This window comes from Pezoporus wallicus, unplaced genomic scaffold (genome assembly GCF_028554395.1).
Source record: "Pezoporus wallicus isolate ANWC-B61680 ecotype Strahan unplaced genomic scaffold, APGP_CSIRO_Pwel_v1 contig_8188, whole genome shotgun sequence".
NCBI lineage: Eukaryota > Metazoa > Chordata > Aves > Psittaciformes > Psittacidae > Pezoporus > Pezoporus wallicus.
In genome coordinates this window covers 959,648-979,270 of record NW_026640104.1, presented here as the reverse complement: position 1 = coordinate 979,270, position 19,623 = coordinate 959,648, and the positions used below count along the sequence as shown (strand labels likewise).

The 19,623-nt window shown below is 40.7% G+C and overlaps 1 protein-coding gene across 2 annotated transcripts; it reads left to right on the top strand.

Moving 5' to 3' along the window:
- The first annotated feature begins 935 nt into the window (after positions 1-935).
- Positions 936-14,814, top strand: GPR26 (G protein-coupled receptor 26). 2 transcript variants are annotated; one of them, XM_057417370.1, is made up of 3 exons: positions 936-2,032; positions 6,783-6,896; positions 14,307-14,814. In XM_057417370.1, exons 1-3 carry the CDS (start codon positions 1,365-1,367, stop codon positions 14,536-14,538), a joined length of 1,014 nt encoding a protein of 337 aa, XP_057273353.1. In that variant the 5' UTR covers positions 936-1,364; the 3' UTR covers positions 14,539-14,814. The 2 variants fall into 2 exon arrangements, with proteins under 2 accessions (XP_057273353.1, XP_057273354.1); XM_057417371.1 differs by lacking the exon at positions 6,783-6,896.
- The last annotated feature ends 4,809 nt before the right edge of the window (positions 14,815-19,623 follow it).

Below are 19,623 nucleotides of genomic sequence, written 5' to 3'. Positions count from 1 at the left end.
GCAGGGTATCTTTTGCCTTGTTATTGTGCAGGGATTAAGGCTTGGCTGCCTTGATGAGAAAGCTGTCCCGATTGCTCACAAACTTGCAGCATTCCCAGTGAAAACTGCTTTAAAGAGACAGGAAAGGCAAGCAGAAATCAGTTCCCACTCTGCCCTTTAAAACAAACTTGCTTTTAACACTTAATTATGTGCAACACAGGCTCATTCCTATTTCCTTTGCCAAGCTGCTGCTTGGTTTTGATCTCGCAGGGTGCTCACCCTCACAGAGAAGGAGGCTTTGATTAGGAAGATGCGAAGGCTGCTGAGGAGGAGAAAGCCTGACTGAATAGCAAGACAAGCAGCACGTTGCTGCCTCTGCCACTCACCTGCTCTGTGCCCTTGGGCATGTGGCAGTGGCATTTGGGGCTTTGTTTTCCCTGTTTTTACAGGAGGAGGGGAGGCAATCGTTTTCCTCTTGCACATTGTGCTTGGAGACATAAGACTGCAAAGTGCTAAACTCGAGCAGTATAAACATCCTGGTTAGCTTAATGACAGCTCCAGAGAAGTAGCAGAATGCATCCATTATTTTTCCCCTCATCTTTTTGAGCACAGCTAATGAAGAGAAACGAAAACCCCTTGCTGAGTGCAAGCAGTAACTGTGAGAGTGATGCACCGAGACGTAGGAAACACACTGGAGTGCAGGAATTCAGTTACACGGCTGTTTGCAAATTAATGGCTAAATCAATTAAATGAAAGCATGGGATTCTCTTGAGGAAAGTCTAGTCGCAAGGAGAAGGGGAGGGGTTGTGGGGTGGGGATGACATAATCACGTTTGCGAATCACCAGCAGTGTGCATGCTTTAATCCATTAATGGGGTTTTTATCTGTGATCATAAAAAGCAGGTTAAATTCAGCCTGGAAGGGAGTGAGGGTTGGAGGAGAGGGGAGGGGAGAGAAAGAGCAAGAGACAGAGACAGAGAGAAAGCAAGAGAGAAGGGGAGCACAATTCACTCGGTGAATTGCTTGCGAGCTTGGGGCTGGTAATTAGGGATCTCAGGAGAGCAGTTTCTCAGAATAACCCTCTCTCCTTCCAATGGACCGAATGGAGACAGTGGTTCAGTCCTGCTGATATTTTTTAAGCCCTCCTCGCAGTTTGATGGGCATTCCCAGTGCTTTTGTGCACGTCTCGGGAAGCGTTGACGTGGAAAGGAGCAGCGAGGAGGGGGCGGCTGGAGACAAAAACTGCAGCTCTTCTAAAAATACGGAGGGCATGCAAGAGTGTGAGCAGGCTGGGGAGGAGGGCGAGGTGGGTGCACCTTGCACCATGTTCCCCGGGTGCCAGCACGGAGCAGTTTCGGAGATGTCCCTCCTGTGACTGGACGCACCATGAGCATCTGGGAGGTGATCCTGGCTTTCGTGGTGGTGGTGCTGATGCTCGTGGCCCTGCTGGCCAACGTGCTGGTGCTGATGTGCTTCCTGTACAGCGCTGACATCCGCAAGCAGGTCCCAGGATTGTTCATCCTCAACCTCACCTTCTGCAACCTGTTGATGACTGTTTTGAACATGCCCCTGACCTTGGCTGGGATCATTTACAAGAGTCAACCAGGAGGAGATCAGATCTGCCACGCTGTGGGTTTCCTGGAGACTTTCCTCACCACGAACTCCATGTTGAGCATGGCAGCTTTGAGCATTGACAGGTGGATTGCTGTGGTCTTCCCTCTAAGTTATCACTCCAAAATGAGGTACAGAGATGCTGCTCTCATACTGAGCTACACGTGGTTGCACTCAGTGTCGTTCCCGATAGTGGCAGCTTCTCTCTCCTGGGTGGGTTTCCATCACCTCTATGCCTCCTGCACCCTGTACAACAAGAGACCAGAGGATAGGACACAGTTTGTGATTTTCACTGGGGTCTTTCACACCCTCAGCTTCCTCCTCTCCCTTATAGTCCTGTGTTTCACATATCTAAAAGTGCTGAAGGTGGCACGGTTTCACTGTAAGCGGATTGACGTGATCACTATGCAGACCCTGGTGCTGCTTGTGGACATTCATCCCAGGTAAGGTGCCGGTGTGTTCAGCAAATGAGACTCTTCGCTGCAGAGGAAGCAAGGACAGGGTTCGGTATGATGTTAAATACAGCCTGATTTGTGTCACAGCAGGGGATGGGGAGGGGGAGAAAGCAAGCATCCTTCTTGTCAGTTTCTATTCTGCATGTTTCCTTTACTTGTATTTGTTTTACCGGCTGCAGAAACAACTCTTTTTTGTGCTGGTTAAGGGCTTGTTTGGGAGGCAGAGCAAACAAACAGGCAGTTTTGGCTGGGCATGCACTTCCCTTTGAGACAGTGATCAGATCACTGCCGTTTGTCTCCGAAGTTGATTTAGCAGTTGATAGATTTGCATTTTTTGGCATTGTCAGCCCAAAACGCTGCTGGATCCCTAAGAAGGAGCAGGCAGAGGCTGCACATGTCCCTTCAGTTGGAATTCTGATGGGAAGCCGGGTGCTGTGTCCCACTCCTTCACCTGGCAGTTTCCCTATTGCCATACTCTCTGTAACTTTATCTTTCCTGAAGGCAGAATTGTCAAGGAGTAACATCTGCAAAATGCATACACTCAAGTGCCTATGCTTACATCTAAGTGAGAGACTTCAGTAGTGATGTTAATATGACAAGCAAAGGGAAGTAAAATTCATTTCAAATTACAGTCTTTAAGCAAGCCCCTTGTGCCTAGACAGAGGAGGAGAAAAGTCTCTGGGGGCTGGGAGGATAAAGAGGTTGAAGGCAAGCTCCAAAGGGGAATGAATGTGTCCTGGATACTGTGCAAAGAATCACGTCAGGGATTAGACACAAACTATAAATCTTGCATGAATAGGTATGTCTGGATCTGGAAGGGATGCAGATTTGGTGTCTGATACAGGGGCAGAAGTCTGCCTGGAGCTAAGGAAAGCTGAGAGTAGTCAAAGAGGGCAGTCCCGAGCCAGACATCCCACCTGATCCCCCTTCGATGTCCTTTGCTCTGCAAGCTGGAGGCAAACAGCAGCTCTCTCCATTAGCAGGGAGCAGGGCTTCAGGACTGAAAGCAATGTGGCTGTCCTCAAAAAAAGGTCATAATTTGGGGATTCCTAAGCCCAAGACAAATAAATCTGAAAGGATCAGGGCAGGACAGCACACTGTTAGAGGAACAGGAACATTTACTCAGAATTCTCCACTTAAGCTGTTTGGTCTTTCTCTTGACCAAGTATGCAGAGCAGAACTTTGGGCAACTCCTATAACTGTTCTTGAGAAACACATGTATAAATCTTCCCTTATTCGCCAAGTCACATAGAGGAAAAAACACTCTCCTGCCCTACGTGCTGTCTGGTTGCTAAACTGTGCCTCAACTGGTCTTAGCTCCTGCACGCACTGTGAGATGTGGTGGCTACTCCCTGACAGTGCCATAAACCTACCAGGGCTATTTGAAATAGCAATCGTTGTGCCTAATGCTTAAAGTATGCTTGGACTGCACAGCAAAGTTTAGGAAAAGGACAAAGATCCCAGTGCTGTTTCCCCTCCTCTGCATTTTTTCTGGTCTAGGTTAACTTGAGGATGTGTGCAGTCATTGCACAGAGGGGTGGATTCAATGGGGCTGTGGGAATAATATCCCCTTTCTTCAGAGGAGGCGAATAACCTGTAGTGCTAACTCTTATTTATCTGTCACATCAGGTTATTCTAATGCTTCTTTCTAAGAAAGGAGTTTTAGCTTCCTTTTTAGACTGCATAACTGGTGGCTGATATGGTCTATGGTGATGTTGCCTTAACTGGGACAGCTACCACCACTGAAAGGGCTAGACCTCAGATAGCCTTCCCTGCTGTGAGAGCTACACAAAAAGCTGAAGGTCTCCTGGAGAAGTCAGTGATGTTCATAAAGCCCTGACAGAGCAACAGCATCATTTGAATTACAGAAGTGATATATATATATGTACAGGCATTTTCAGTGTTTACCATAGTACCTAACAGCATAGACATGGGTGCTGGGAGAATTCGCATGAGAGAACTAAGTTTGCAATCCCACCTTAGACTACCCTGACTTCTCTGGCTTTTCACACTGTCTAGTTTCAAGGCTGAGAAATGTGTACAGACAATTTTCTGCTTCCTATGACTCAGAATCCACCCGCAAGGGGGTCCAGCGACAGGCATTATGACAGATGGCTTCATTACCTGTGACTTGGAAAGACATGAGTGATCTTCTGAAGATCATTCAAGATGAGTACAAAGGAAGCCTCTAAATACCACACAGATTTATGTGAATGTTGAGGGCACGTGCCCTTTCGAGTTAGCTTAGGCGTTTTTACTGGATACTGCTTCTTTCTTGACTTTGCTCTTAAGACCAAGATATCTTAGGTATTGTGAGAGTTTGGGCAAGATCCCACTTAAGTGCTTAACCCATGTGTTTCTTCACTCAAATTATCTACACTATCTTTTTTGTGTATTCAGCTCTATGCATCTTTAAGGTCCAGTATCTCATAAATGTTGTTTTAAATACCAAACCTTCAAAGGGATATTTCCAAGATTTCCCAAGATATCAAGATCTTTAAACAAAAGCTTAGTCAATAATCCACTTCTGTTGCTAGTGTCACTGCTGGAACTCATATGTATGTTCTTATCTTAGTGCATGAAAGTGTGTGCAAAAGCAGAGTACTCATCTGCGTACATTGTCTATGTGAAGAAGTGAGATAAAATACCTTCCCCTATGATGGGGTATTTATTAGCTACACCTGGAAAGGCTGAACAAAAGAAACTGGTTGAAGCGTACCAGGACTTCCCAAGTCATGTGTGAGCTCCAGGACTGAAAGACAGTTTTCTATGTGCCAGGAAGGAAAAGATGTTACTGGAGAAACTGTTAGAGACAAAAACCATGCCACCTTTACACCCTAACACCCCCCCAGTTTAACCTACTTTGGGGATTGCTTTTCCTACATCACTGTGTGTCTGAGATACTATGAATTTAATAACACACGATTTAGGTTAAGCTGTCAAAGATCATCTGTCTGCACCTAAAAATACTCCAAGTTCTCTAGCTCTTGCAGAACTGAGAGTACATAGGTTCTCTGGAAAAGGTGCATTTTTTTTTCCTTCTGAGCTGTCATTTCTAGCTGCAAATAACTGAGACGCAGAACATGTAACACATTTAGATGTGTTTTCATTCTACTTACGCATATTCTTTGACAGGAAGACAATTTGCTATTTCTAGGAGAACAAACTTTTCCTCCAGAATTTATTTCATTTTGCATACCATGATAACAGCTCCGGGTACTGACAATGTATACCATTATATACCATATATAAAACAGAGCAAAGGAAACACATTTTCGCTACCAGAAACAAAAAGTAATACAAGACTCATTGCCACAGAGATCACTGAAGCACACTGAGATCCTCTGGACATAACATGTTTAGATGATCAAACATATGTAGTTAGAGCAAATAACGTAAGAGTGTGGCCATAAATCTCTTAGCTATTAATATATGTAAGTGTGGAATCTGACAATGACTCATCAGTTATAAAATTTATAATAAAAACAGAGAGATTGATGCTAAGCAGTTACAAAATGCAGCACATGGGCCAGACCATTCAGTTTGCCTAAGGTGTGATTGTGTTACCACCAGACTTATGCAATGAGTCACCATGTAGCAGAGTTATGCGTGTAGAGAGGGGTTTCAGGACTCAGTCTGGCTTTGGTTTTGCCCTTCCCCAAAGGGGTTTGTTCAGGTACAGATGGCCCTGGTGCTCTGGGAGATACAACCAGTGCTGCCCATCCAATCTAACCATCTGATGAAGAGAGTAACTCATCCATTTCCCTCAAAAGGCACAAAAAGCACAGGAGTTACACAAGCAGGTAGAGATGGAGGATGGGCTTTGATCTTATTACTCTGTTAGTAAGCTAATATGCTGATTACAAAGGAGAGTTCCTGCAGTGAAAGTGTGACCTCAGCTCCTGCTCCAATCACCTAGCTGGCACACCAAAGGCCTTACCAGCTTTTCTGATGCCCTGGTGAGATCACTGGGAAAACCAAAAGAGAAACTCTTGTCCTAAAGTGCCACAGGTAGCAAAAAATCCCAGGGGGTGATTAATTTGTACCTGTTTAGTTGGGAATCAAGCCTGGTGTGAGGTGAGCAATCACAATATCACAGCGCTGTGGATTTGTTATATGATTCCCAGCTTTGCAGAGCATTCAGCACAGGCAGAGCACAAAAGATTTATGGCCACACAGTTCACAGCTATGGGACACAGCTATTGCTCCAACATTGGGCTGAATGTTGAGAGCATGATTTTTCCCTGTTATTATTTCATTGTGTTTTATTGCTTATCTTGCTGGGAGGTTTCTCCTATATGAGGCAGTGATGTTGGAATTGCTGTTTCTAGGGAAGTAGCATGCTGCCTACCCCACTCTGGATATTTTCCAAGTCTCTGAATAACATGAGGCAAACTCTGGGTTCAAAAGAGTGCTTGCAGTAATTCAAAAAGAAGCTGTAACTGAATTCAAGGCTGAATTCCACCACTTTCACTATATATAAACCTATATGACGGGGGTGTGTGCATATGAATGTATAATCATGCATTTCTCAGTGATCATTTTTGGAGAGTAGGATGATCATACGATGAATTAATACTTGGTATTGCCCCACATAAATGCAGTGCACGTGGTATTGACTTCTGTGATTACAATAGTTCCTGGAAAGAGTGATTTCCATCGTTCCATAAGTAAAGCCATTAAAATCTGCTACCTGATATTATGATTCATGTTCTTGTTTGTGTTGAATGTCACACAGCGTAAGAGAGCGTTGTCTAGAAGAACAAAAGAGGAGGAGGCAGCGAGCAACAAAGAAAATAAGTACCTTTATTGGTACTTTCATACTTTGTTTTGCACCTTATGTAATTACGAGGTAAGTGTGAACCTACATACTGGAAAAGAGTACTGAGATGCACTCTTAGCTCAGAGAAGTAGGGCACTCCGAGCCAGAATATGATTCAAGTCTCCTGTAAAAATGTTGTGCACTGTTTCAACTCTTATGACAGAGACTGCATTTACTGAGCTAAAAAAGCCCTATATAAAACGACATAATGCTTATGTGATACACTCCTGATGCTGTCCGTGGACCAAACTCTGTCCCATCAACCCAGTCAATGTGTTGGTTGCATGGGAGTAATCTAATTTAGGAAGTCAGCCCATGGGATTTTGCGGGCTTTTTTCAGATTCCCACCCTGGTTCAGGGAGAGATACTTGTCTGAGTAGGTCAGACTGTAAAACTCTGGTCAACAAGATCCAACTGAGGTGAGAACATGGTCCACAGACTTAAATGATAGTTTTGTCTGGCTGGATAGAGTTTATTACCCATAAACATCAAATATCAAAGCTGTTCTGTTATACAGCTAAAGAAAAATCCTGTGATTTATGGTCAGATGTCTATCTATCTCCTAGTTTATCTTTGGGAATGGCTCCTGTGGGAAACACAAAATTACTCCTATGAAACATAAAGTATTGGAAAGTGAGTATATCCAGAAAAGTGTTATCTAGTTGTTGAAGAAAATTTACAACTTGAATTCCTTATTAAAAGACTCCGGAGAAAACTGAAATGCTGCTATGCAGAATAGAGAAAGAAAAGAATATTTTTAAAGTATCTCCTATTCTAATGCTATCAAATAGAAATTATTGGGGCTGACTTCAGCCAAACTCAGATCCATCATAAATAATCATTAAAAAAGCTGAATTAAGACTTCATATAAGTGGGCATGTGCCAACCCCAAGTCTTTCCAATTCAACATAATATCTTGAATTTCTATTTCTAACGAAACTGTTAAGAAGGTATTTTAATCTCTTGGTAAAAACAGAAACCTGCATGTCACATTGGTTTTATGTTCATGATAATAATAGGTAATTGATTCATGCTGTTTATTTGTAACAATGTTGCAAACACATTTGTAACAGTGTTACTAGATTTACCTTCACTTTCACTTAGTAGTCACAAAAAAACACTGTACCACACACTCTAAGGGAGTATGAGAGGATTTGTAATTATGGACACTTAACCTTAGCTCTCAGGGTATAAGATATTGAAGTATTTGTCGCTTTGCAAATGGTTAATTTTCATTTTATGCTGGGTCTCTGAACTTAATGAGAATCGTCACAGTCCCAGAATAGCTGGCAGCTTCATCCTGAGAGACGCCGAGTGCTCTAACCAGAACTGTCAGAAGTATTTTTGTGCTCCTCCATAGGCATCTCAGCCCAGCAAACAGGCACCACCTCCTTCACCTTCTCTTAACTCTGTGGCATCCTAATTTGCTTCCCAGTAAACTTAAGATACAGAAGAGGGGTTAGAAAAATCCTTAGCCCCCTCCCTTTAGTCCATACAAGGGCCGTTTAAATATTCCCCTTCAGTCTGTTGAGGACTGATAGCTTTGCCAGAGACAGCAATGATGAGAAGAGTCAAAATATAGCTTTCTGAACGCATGAAGACGCTTGCCTGCACAGGGATAGACTTGGACACTTGTCAGACAGGGTAAAGGCTATCATGTCCCTGAACTTTTCAGTTCTGAAACATCAGGGGGATTCTGCTCAACAAGCTACAGGGAATTATGGAATCATACAATTCTAGAATGGTTTTGGTTGAAATGGACCTTGAAGCTTGTCCAGTCCCAACCCCTGCCACGGGCAGGGACACCTTCCACTAGAGCAGCTTGCTCCAAGCCCTGTCCAGCCTGGCCTTGAACACTGTCAGAGGTGGGAATTCCCTCTTTAGCTACTTGAGAGACTTTGCTGGACATTATACTGTTCTAGGACTTCCCTATGCCTCACAAGTATGGCTGAGGGTGCTGAAGGACTAGGAGGCTTTTGAGCTTAATTATGTAAGCAAGTATTATCTTCTGGACCAAGTCCAGTGCTTTGTAGGTAGAGGCAGAGATGGAGGCAGTCAATCAGTTCAAGGCAGTGAACAGAAGACAGTTAATGAAGTCTGTTGCTCAGCTTCTCATTTGGACAGCAATAATCTTAAATTAAATGTGCTTTTAAGTACTTCGTGTACTGAGGTGTGAAAGCAGCAAATCAAAGCTTTTATTATAAAACATCTTTCTGCTTCCACACTAAAAACTTATAGTTGTCTCTAGCAGTTCCATGAACCAGTCACAGAGTTGTGCTAATAACCCTAATCAGATAAATTCTTCTCTAGATAAACCAGAGTTTTTCAGATTACATTAAGGTAAAAATCAGTTTAAGCTCCTCTTTTATCAAGAAAATGCCCTTCTAATTAGTTCAGTAGCTGATTCTTTTTGCTTCAGTGTTTCCACTGTACCTATATGACAGTTGTATTATCCCATAGTAAATATTTTTAGGCATAGCTTGTTTCTTGGTTTGTAAATATTCTATTAGCACACATCTCTTCTTTTGCTATATTTATCATTATGCAATTCAATAACGTTGTTCAAAACACTTTCTGCAAGGAGCTTTTGCATAAGAAAACTTAAAGTAAGTCATACCAATTTCTAATATTCATTTCCAACACCAGGTATTTCATATTGAAATACAGAACTTTGCATATGGAAGTTAATAAGTGCCGTCAATGTGTGAGGAAATGGGCCTTGAATTAAAAATCCTGAAGTAATAGCAGAAAGACATTCATAACCCCAGTCCTCAGGTTACAGAGGAGGATGGTGGAACAGGCAGAAGATTAATGTTCTCTTTATCATCTCTGGGAGACAAGGATAAGCAAACTGCAACTATGCTTTTAAACTGATTGCCTGCCTTCTGCATGCAGATCTTGCTCAGGCTTAACAATTCTTCTGCAAGTTTTGTTCCTGCCTGTCTGTGCATATAAATGCATGATTTTCCTATGCAATCATCTTAGGTTGACACATCTGAAGAAAGAGGCCTTCTGGTCAAAAGCTTCAGCTGATGTTAAGTAATTTTCCTCCTGGGTGGAAAAATCTTTTGGTACAAGCTGGCCAGTCCTGTTTGCTACCCTCATATCTCTGTGCTGGGAGATGGCTCTTGCAGCTGTGGGGAACAGGAACGACTGAAAGCAATGGTTTGCAGAATTTGCAGTTCTAACTACAGGAGTCCAAAACTGGTACTGCTTCCTCCCAGAAGCTGTCTGGTTGTAATACATGCATCACTTCAGACACGAAACTGGCTAAGAGTAAATGAGGTAATGATAATTGCGATGCCATTTTTTGTATTAGGAAACAATTACTAAAATAGGGCTTTTTCACTAGCAAGACAGCATACAAAGAATTCAGCCTACCAAGCAATAAAGTGAAAATAAAGTAAAATAAACATCAAGATAGAACTCATGCTCAGCTTATTCATAACAATAGCACAATAGAAACAAATAAAAGTATAATCCTGATACTATGGGACTTGTGTGGAGACAAAAAAAATCTGAAATATGACAGAAATATTAGGAATGCAAGAGCTGATACAAATCCTTAAGGAAAAGACTGTGTTTTTTCTTGTGAGAACTACATCATCTACCAGCTCCGAATACACTGCCAGCTTTGTTTCGCTCCTGAACAACAAGTATTTTAGCTTAAGACTGGTTTATCCATAGTTTTCTCTGTAACTCAGTTAAGTTCTCAGGTTTATGTAATACATAACAGATATCTTGCAGTTGTAGGAGCCTTCAAGCTGGACACGTACATGGTCATGAAAACATTTTACTGTAGTGATTAACTTCACATGTATATAAAGGGTTTTCAGTGTGTATTATCTGCATCAGAGATCAAAGTATCAAATATCACAGCAAAACATCTTCTAGTTTTGAAATAAAAAGATATTGAAGACCAGAAGGTAGAAGAGTGGCTTATGGAAGCAAGATAGGAACTGATGTAGCTGATACTCTAGAATTTAATTTACAGGTAGCACTGAAATATTAATGCTCCTTCACTGAAAATGTCTTCTTTCTAGCTGAAACATTTCAAGAATATTGAAGCTATGCATGTAATTTCCTTCATAAATGAGAAACAAAACCTTCTTTCAGAGGCAATAAAGTAAGGGACGTGCCTTGAAAGACTGAAATTTAATTGTTTGTACAGAAAATAGAATTGCACAAATTCTGTATTTGCTTCTTGATATCTGCAAACGTAATTTACCATCAAAAATAATACACAAGAATTGTGAAATGTGTAAATATCAAGGATACTTTAGGAACGCAATCAAGGAAAATATTTCAAAGTCTTTTGGTTAAAGTGTAGGCTTAGCTGATCACTCAGTGAAGGTAAAATTAGTAAGTCTAGGCTTGCAACTGTATTTGATATGCTCTAAATGGAGATTGTTAACATCTTGTAGAGCTGACTGACAGAGACTCAGACATAAATCTGTCATATTTTGGTCATTTGAGGCATCCACTGGATTTAATTGAATTTGATCAAATTCACATCTATAAAACGTTCAGTAAAAAGTAAATCAACCCGATGAAATTTAACACAACGAAACTCAAAATACAAAGAAGGCATTGAATATATGAAGTGAAGAATCACAAAGATGGCTCATGGTAGATTACAAAGTAAATATGACTCAGTAGATGATTAATTTCCAAATAGTAAATTCTCATTTTCAAGCATAACAATGTGGGTGTCAGAGGGAACATTTTATTAAACAAGAGAGAGCACACCAAACGAGACCACCTGGCAGTGTGAGCAAATGACAATTACGTCTGGGTTTCGATCCTACTTTGCAAGAAAGATATCAGCCAGGAGATGCAAGGAAAGGTTGAAAGAACATCATTTTTTTGGTGTAGATGAAAAGAGAGATAAATGGACAGATGGACATTCTTTGGTATCTCAAAGCTGCTTACGGTGAGAAGCTGACACAAGTGGTACTAGTGGAGGGGCAAAATTCCCAACTGTTTTCATGTAACATAACCTCATCACCTCAGATGTTTCACACATCTGTGATTCCAAAGAGTGTTTTGGCTAATGTCACCACCCCTAAAAGCATCATCTTACAGGTGCACCTCATTTCCAATGAAAGTGATACACAATGTGAATAAATTGCTAGCACAAAATGCGCACAACTATGCTCAGTATTAGAATTACCAATACTGTGACAGTGGCTTAAGCCCCAGCACTAGATGCAGACCATGGTGCTAAGCCCAACACACATATCTAGGGAGATACAGAGCTTTTGCCTTGGAGTTTGCAGTCTAGGCAAACTAGAATGGGGAGAGAAGACAGAATCTTGGAGTCAGTGCTGTAACAAATTAAGGCTCCTTAGTCCCACTTTCATGCTCAAATGATGGTCAAATGGTCTCATGCTCAAATGCCATCTGCTCAGATGGCAGACCATGCCATCTGCCAGTGCTATTTTAAACAACATGACATAGTGAAAGTTTATGGAACGGGAACAAAATGACTAAGGAAAAAAATCCTCATCCCTAAACTGCTTGAAGTACCAACACTATTGCCATTGCTGCTGCAGGAACCGTGCTGCAGAATGCACCTTGGATATGGTGCTTTGTCTGAAGATACATTAGCAATTGAAGTATTTTCCAGGCTGGTTTGACAGCACCTTCTGCTGGAGACAGTTTCAGCAAAGGTCTTATTTGCCCTTGCATAGTGGGGCTCTATAGCAGCACATGCAGCTGTTTGTCCTCTAGAAGAATCAATAGTTTCTCAGCAGCTGTAGAGGCATATTGAACAGAACTGCCCTTCAGTGTTGCTCAAAGACATGGAGAGAGAAAACCTTGTGGAGATATCAATATTTCACTGTTAAATATACTCTATCCTAGTACAAAGTGATCTCTCTGTGTTAGAGCAGTATGAGGAATACATAAAGCTCTTCCTTCTCTCCCTCCATCCCCTAATGAGTTAAAAGTTTTGCCTTGCTGTATTTGTTGCAAATGTAAATGTTTGGCCTTTAAAAGTATTTTTTAAATTCAAGATCTATTATGCCATCTCTCAAAGATGCATTTTCCTTCCTTGTGTGCTTTTCCTATGACCCAGACAAACTGTTTAAAGGATCAAACTCTCTCTCTAGGAGCTGGACTGGCTAAGAAAGCCAGAGAGCACTGGTGATGGTGTTTCTCGAATGCTGACGTGGGGACCTAGAACCACAAGTTCAGACTAAATACTTGATTTTTAGACAGCTAATGGAAGGAGAATATGACTCCCATAAGACCAAGCAATGGCACTTGGTGTCCTGACCTCAGACTTAGGCCGTCAAAGTGTGGTTTTGCATCAGTATTTCAAAAATCATGTTAGGTTATACAGAAATAACTTTATAAAATAGTTGTGGTTAAATTTGGTGTGCATGATGGATTCAGTGGTGACACTAAGTGTGAAAGTCATCAGGAAGCATATCTGGGGAGATGATATTCCTGTCATTCCCTTTAGAGCTATATTAAGTCTGTGATGAACTTCAGCTGCCAGAAATGTGATCTTACGACACACACTAGAAAAATACACAAAAAGTAAAGTAAAATAATACAGTAAATATATAATGAAGTGAAATGTTACTGTCTAACAAGAAATCTTTTTAGGACTGAAAACCACGGAGTCACTACAGAAAGTAACACACATTGTCTGTATGGATAAATTTGGCACAGAGCCTAAAAGTGTAATGGTTGAGGATATGTTATGGAGGAAATGATTTTGAGTAGATGCTGTGTGACCTATTTCATCAGCAGTAAACTTTCTGTGAAGTGTTGACCAGCTTATCTCAGAGTATTTATGATCCCCACAGTGGTGTTCACCAGGCAGTACAAATAGGGCTAGGGTACAGTAGCCTGCAGAGAAGGGTGCTCCTTTATCAAATACCTTGATGGCCGGAGTGACACAGACGAGTTGAAAACCCAGCTCTACATCAGAGATCTGTACTCAAGTTTTACACTCCAAAAGGCATATTCTAATAGCAAATAAAAGGGATCTTTTGAAGACTGTTTCATATCCTGATGGAGTTATTCCATTTTGCACTAAATTCTTTCAAGAATTCAACATTTATTGAAGAAAATGAGTAAGAGAACCTGGTAGGAGGTAACACATCCAAGGTCTGCTTCCAGGCTCAGTAAAGGTACAGTTAAACATACAGCCAAGGATGTCTTGAAGTTTGGAGGCCAAGACACTCTGATAGGAGGTGTGTAGTCCCATCCATAGGAAATAGACTTCAAGTTTACATTTGCAGTCTTAGAAATGTATAAGTGAAGGACTACATTTTCATTTTCATGAGTATGCCATTCTTTTGTTTTCTTGCAGCTTTCCAGGAATAAATTGGTGTTTGGGGGGGGGGTGTCTTTGCCTTACAGTTGTGCTGTTGTTCCACATTTTTAATGTGAACATTCACTCTTTTAACCTTCCTGTTTCCACAGACTTGTTGAATTATCCTCTGTGGTCCACATCAACTCCCACTGGGGAATCATTTCCAAGTGCTTAGCTTACAGCAAAGCTGTTTCAGACCCTTTTGTGTACTCTTTGCTACGGCATCAGTACAAGAAGACATGGAAAGACATCATAAACAAGATCCTCAAAAGAAGCTCCATCAATTCCTCTGCCCTCACGAGCGAATCGCACAATAGGAATATATTGCAGCTGAACGAATGAGGAGCCTGGTATGGGACCTACAAGACACATAAAATGATATATAGGAAACAAAAGTAACTGGCCTATCCCTAGTATCCTCAGCTGTCAAGGTTTCGGAAGGCAGTCCTGGACAGGTTGAAGCCCAGCCCATGTTTGTCGAGAAGCCCATGTAGCATCTAAGGGAGGCAGGCTGCTTTGGACCTCCTGCCTCCGACTAAAAGAGTGTTATTGATCTGTGGTCCTGCAGGCTTCACTAATACAAATCTCCCATTGATCTCCATCAGCAGTTACACATACATATAGTCTTCAACAGAAGGACTCATGACAGTAATGGGAGCAAACTGATGCCATCATAAGTTTATTCTAAAAAGCCACAGAGGGATATATGTGCTGCATTTTTCACTGGCTGCAGGTAACACTCCCTCCAATGGGGTTGCCAACCTGCCTTTACAAAAACCACCCCAACCTGGTTCTTTGAGTAGGTTGTGTATAGAAAACCTCTTAACAGGAAAAGCTTAATAGAAATACCTTTACCTAGATACTCATTGTGCCCAAAGCATCTTTCAAACTCTTCTAATACACAGTTTTTGAACAATCCTGTAGAATTGAAGGAAGAAAAAAATCACTTTGAAGTACTCTATGGCTGGATTCAGCCCTGTCTTGTCTAAGTTTTTCAAGTAATTTCCACAGAATACCGTTAGTTTTCTCCCTATTAAATTACAGCAAAATAGAAATGGTAGACAGGATGGAAAGGTCACGATGCCTCCTGCATACCTTCTAGTATATCTGAGCTACAAAGAAATGGATTTTGCTTGATGCTGGAGAATGGGGCCCTGGGCCCAAGGGAAAAAATACCCCAAAGCACCAATCCTCTCAGAACCACCCACCAAACAACAAACCTACCAAAATACCCCCAAAATTGCTTTTTCTAATATCATTAATCATGGTTATTTTACCTACAGATATGTTACTTAAAGGAAAGATGAGCCTAAAGCTGAGTTTAAAAGTATAATTTCTAAACCAAATAGAGTAAAAATAATAGACCCCCCCCCCCCCCCGAGTGCAGCCAATCTGAATCTACATCTCAACATGCAAATCTCAGAAGTTTTCAGTATAGACCTTTATAGCTGTAGACTACAGCTATACACAGTAATGTTACTAATGTTTACTATACCTCCAGTTCAGCCTACAGCTAATATAGGCTTCAATACCAGTAAAATTTTGAAAACCAGACCAATCCTACATGTCACCCTTCCTCAGACATCACCACTGTATCTTAATTTTTGCAAACGTGATTTAGTTCATTGGAAGTACAACTACAGCTAGTAGATGGCTTCACAACTGTCATGTAGACGCGATGCTGAAGCCACCCTTTGGTGTCTAATAGAGAGTTACTTTCCTGGGTAATTTTCAGTGACTTCTCTCTCAATTCAGTGAGCACACTATGAAATGAGACAGCTTTTGAAGTGTTTTCTTATTAATTAAATTGGAAAATATCAAGATCAATAATGACTCAGGCTTTACTTCTGTTGTTCTGATTTCTGAAACAATTGGAAACAAAGTTTTTTTCCTCATAAACTCTTAAAATTTTTTTCAGATCCAGAACTACTCATTTCAAATGCTTTATATTTTGATAAGCAAAAGACTTAGTACCAAATCTGACCTTAATTCTGCACACATTTTTCTACAGAAAGTGACATAAATTCCAAAAGACAACAGCAAGTTAACATCAGAAATCAAATGAATTTTTGATGAATAGGTCAAGAAAGCTGCTGTCCAGTGGCCATAAAAAAAAGAGTTTCTTCAGTGAGGGTAAATACATGCCCAGATTTTGAATAGTCTTGGTCAATCAGGCTTCATGCATGCAATGACAGCTTAAATAATAGCTGATATAACTGAATATTCTTGCTTATAATTTTCATGTTAAGAAAAGATGATTTGCATCATATTGAGAAAATAAGGACCTCAGTACTAAAAAACACGGGATTACATTTTAGTTATTACCTCCCGTGTCCCCCAGGCAAAGGGCACTGTTTGATGCCTACAGCTCTGCACAATCCCTGACAGCAAAGGTTAATGAGATAAAATTGTACTTTCCCTGTCACTCATTTCAAATTATCAATATCAGTCAGTTTGCAAACATTAGCACGCTCCATTTGGCAAACTCTACCATGAATAGAAGTCTTTGATAGAACAGACATTATGTATTCTTTCATACCTTGTAAAAAGTGTTGTCTGCTGAGGTTTCTGTCTTGTGATTCAAAGCCCAGACAAGTAACTCAGTGAGAGGCTTCACCCCATCATCAGCGAACGTGGCGTCATACCTCAGCTGTTAGTCTGGAGAGCCTTTCTTTAGCCCTTAGCATAGTCCTACATCTACAAGGAACCATAACAATATATAAATTGTCACGATTTATAAATGGAAGAATTAATATAATGAAGATCATCAACTACAATGTAAATAAAAAAAAGGAGCTTCACTATTACTTTTAGTTATAAAAATATAACATAATTACAATAACATATACCCACAAATATAGAGACATACTTTAAGTAAGTTTTCACAACACTTTCTTCAAAATTAGTCTTTCTCCAGATTAAATGGTCTACCTCATCTTAATCATTTTACTTCTTAGGCATAACCTAATTTTCTCAGGTGCAATAGGTAACAACACCCAGTTCAATACTTGTTTCTTAAGAAATTCATTTGTATCAGAATGCCGGATATTAGAAAATTATTAGTGAGTTTAGAAAGATAAAAACTCTATATAGGATTGTTATATGTTTTACTAAGACCACTTTTACCTGAGTAAACTACAACAGGATGATTTTTAAAGTCCACAGCTGTTGTCAACTTATACATAGGGCTGCTGCCAAAGTCAATGGGACTTTTGTATGTCAATGAAGATAGTCCCAGAAGGATTTTGAATTTCAGATCAATTATTCACACAGAGTAAGCTAAATTCCCTGGAAACAAAATAAAACCCACTGTATGTTTAGGATGGCTAGTTAAACATGGAGAAGAATACAGCATTGGACTTGTCTCATTATCCTTGTATATCACAGTCAGTCACTGGTCGATTTACGTGTCACCACGAGCAATAAATCTCTCCCTTTGTATGTGTTTAAAAATTCATCTTTCTTTCATGGTGCCTTTCTTCTAGACTTAATCTTAGAGAATAAATATAATTTCCCCTTACTTACATCAGCTCTTTGACACATTGTCATATTTCTACCATCTGAAGCAGGCAGGAGTTGCAAAGGCTGGTGGCTTGACAAACTGACTCAGTATACAAAATAAAAGTAATACCTAACATTTCCTCATGACGTTTTGTAAGATACTAGAAATATGATTCTGTGGCTCGTTTGGTGCCAGTCAGCTGAATTCTTATAGGCGACTGGCACAAATCTAAAATGTATGTCTAAGTGATGAATGTAGATATAACTATCTGTCTGCTGAGTATATATGTACTATACAACACTGACTCAAGTGAGTTAGAATAACGATAAATGTAATGCACAGTACTTTATTATCTCCGATCATGAAGCAGAATTGTTCTCTCATCTAACAAAAACATGTGTGCGTGCAGGGGAGGGGGGGATTGGATTTTCCGTTTGTTATTTAAATATTTCTGAAGACGTGAAGTATGGCTGCAATGTGTGCCCAAAATGTGGAACTGCATGTGCAAAACCTGCGCAGCTGCTTCAGCAATATGCAGTGTTGTTTGTTGGTAGCTGCGTTCCATATGCAATAGCTATTCCTCACATGCATGTCCAACTAACATTTTCTTCATACCTTGTAAATTTGGCAGGCGGAACATTGGCAGATGAGGAAGACAGTTCAGTCCACTGTGTCATTTTGCAAATTCTGAGCTTTTTCCTCCATTCATTTTACAGTTATTTATATAATTTCAAAGCCCTAACTGTGAACTAATATCCAGTTTTATGTCATTCTTTTTAAAGCAGTTTAAATGTGAAGATCTGGGTAATTGCATTTACCAAAAAATATGAGAGACTGATAAGACTTTACTGAATAAAATACCAAGCGCCAGGTTCTCTCCTAACATAAATCGACATCATAGCTGCTTGTTTCACCTGAGGATCAGGTCCCATTAGATAACTATTTCCGTGTTTTATAGATCCGTCTTCTAAATGTGTAGAGCCCTGTTTTCGTGGTTTTGCAAATGGAAAGATGTCAGCAGGATTTAGTGAGCTCCTCATGTGCGTTTGTGCCCACTTGTAATGTCAGGTGACTGCATGACTGTTCTCTAAACAAGTTCTGTTCCTGTTCTTACTCTGAGTGAAAGACTTCAACAACCTCTTTTCAGTGACCCATAATCAGACTACTTTCTAACATCCCTTATGTGTGAAAAAGATCAAATCTAGACATTAAAAAAGTTCCAGGCAAACCCTTATTAAGCCTGCAGCAGTAGCCACGTGTATCACAGCACCATGGACCGCCAGAGGTCATCTTGTTCAGCCCCCAAAACACATGTCCCTGTCTCTTGCTGTACTTTACCTTCTAAATTCCACCAACGCATCTGTTCATTCTGCAGTACTGCTGGGAATTGGTCTTAGTTTGCTTCTGGTCAACAATGAAATCATCCTTGACAGAATTGATTAAAAAAAAAAATAACTTTGGGAAGACAAATTTAACTCCAAGAAACAGCTGCAAAATAACAACTTCAGAGGTTACAAAACTGAGGCAGAAATGGGTCTGAATGGGAGGCTGAGAAGCTATCAACTGGTTTTGCTGCTGCAGTATGCGTTACCCTGGCTGCGGTAGGCTTTTCCTAGTGACCTGTTTCCACACGGAGAGCTCTCCAGATCTCTCAGATACCCACTTACCCCAAAGAGAAAAGTAAAATTTCCATCAAAGCTCAGCAGCTGCCATAGAAGGAGCTAAGGCTTAGCTTCCATGTGTTAGGAAAACTCTAATGCTTTTCAGGTGGGCTATTTGGAAATTACTCACACTGCTTGAAGGACCAGAAATCACCTACATCTGGATGAGCCTTACCTTAGAGGTTTAGGTAGCTTGGAGAAAATAATGCTTTTTTGTACCTGCATGCCTAAGGTTTTATAGTTCCCTCACCCCTCTTAATCCTA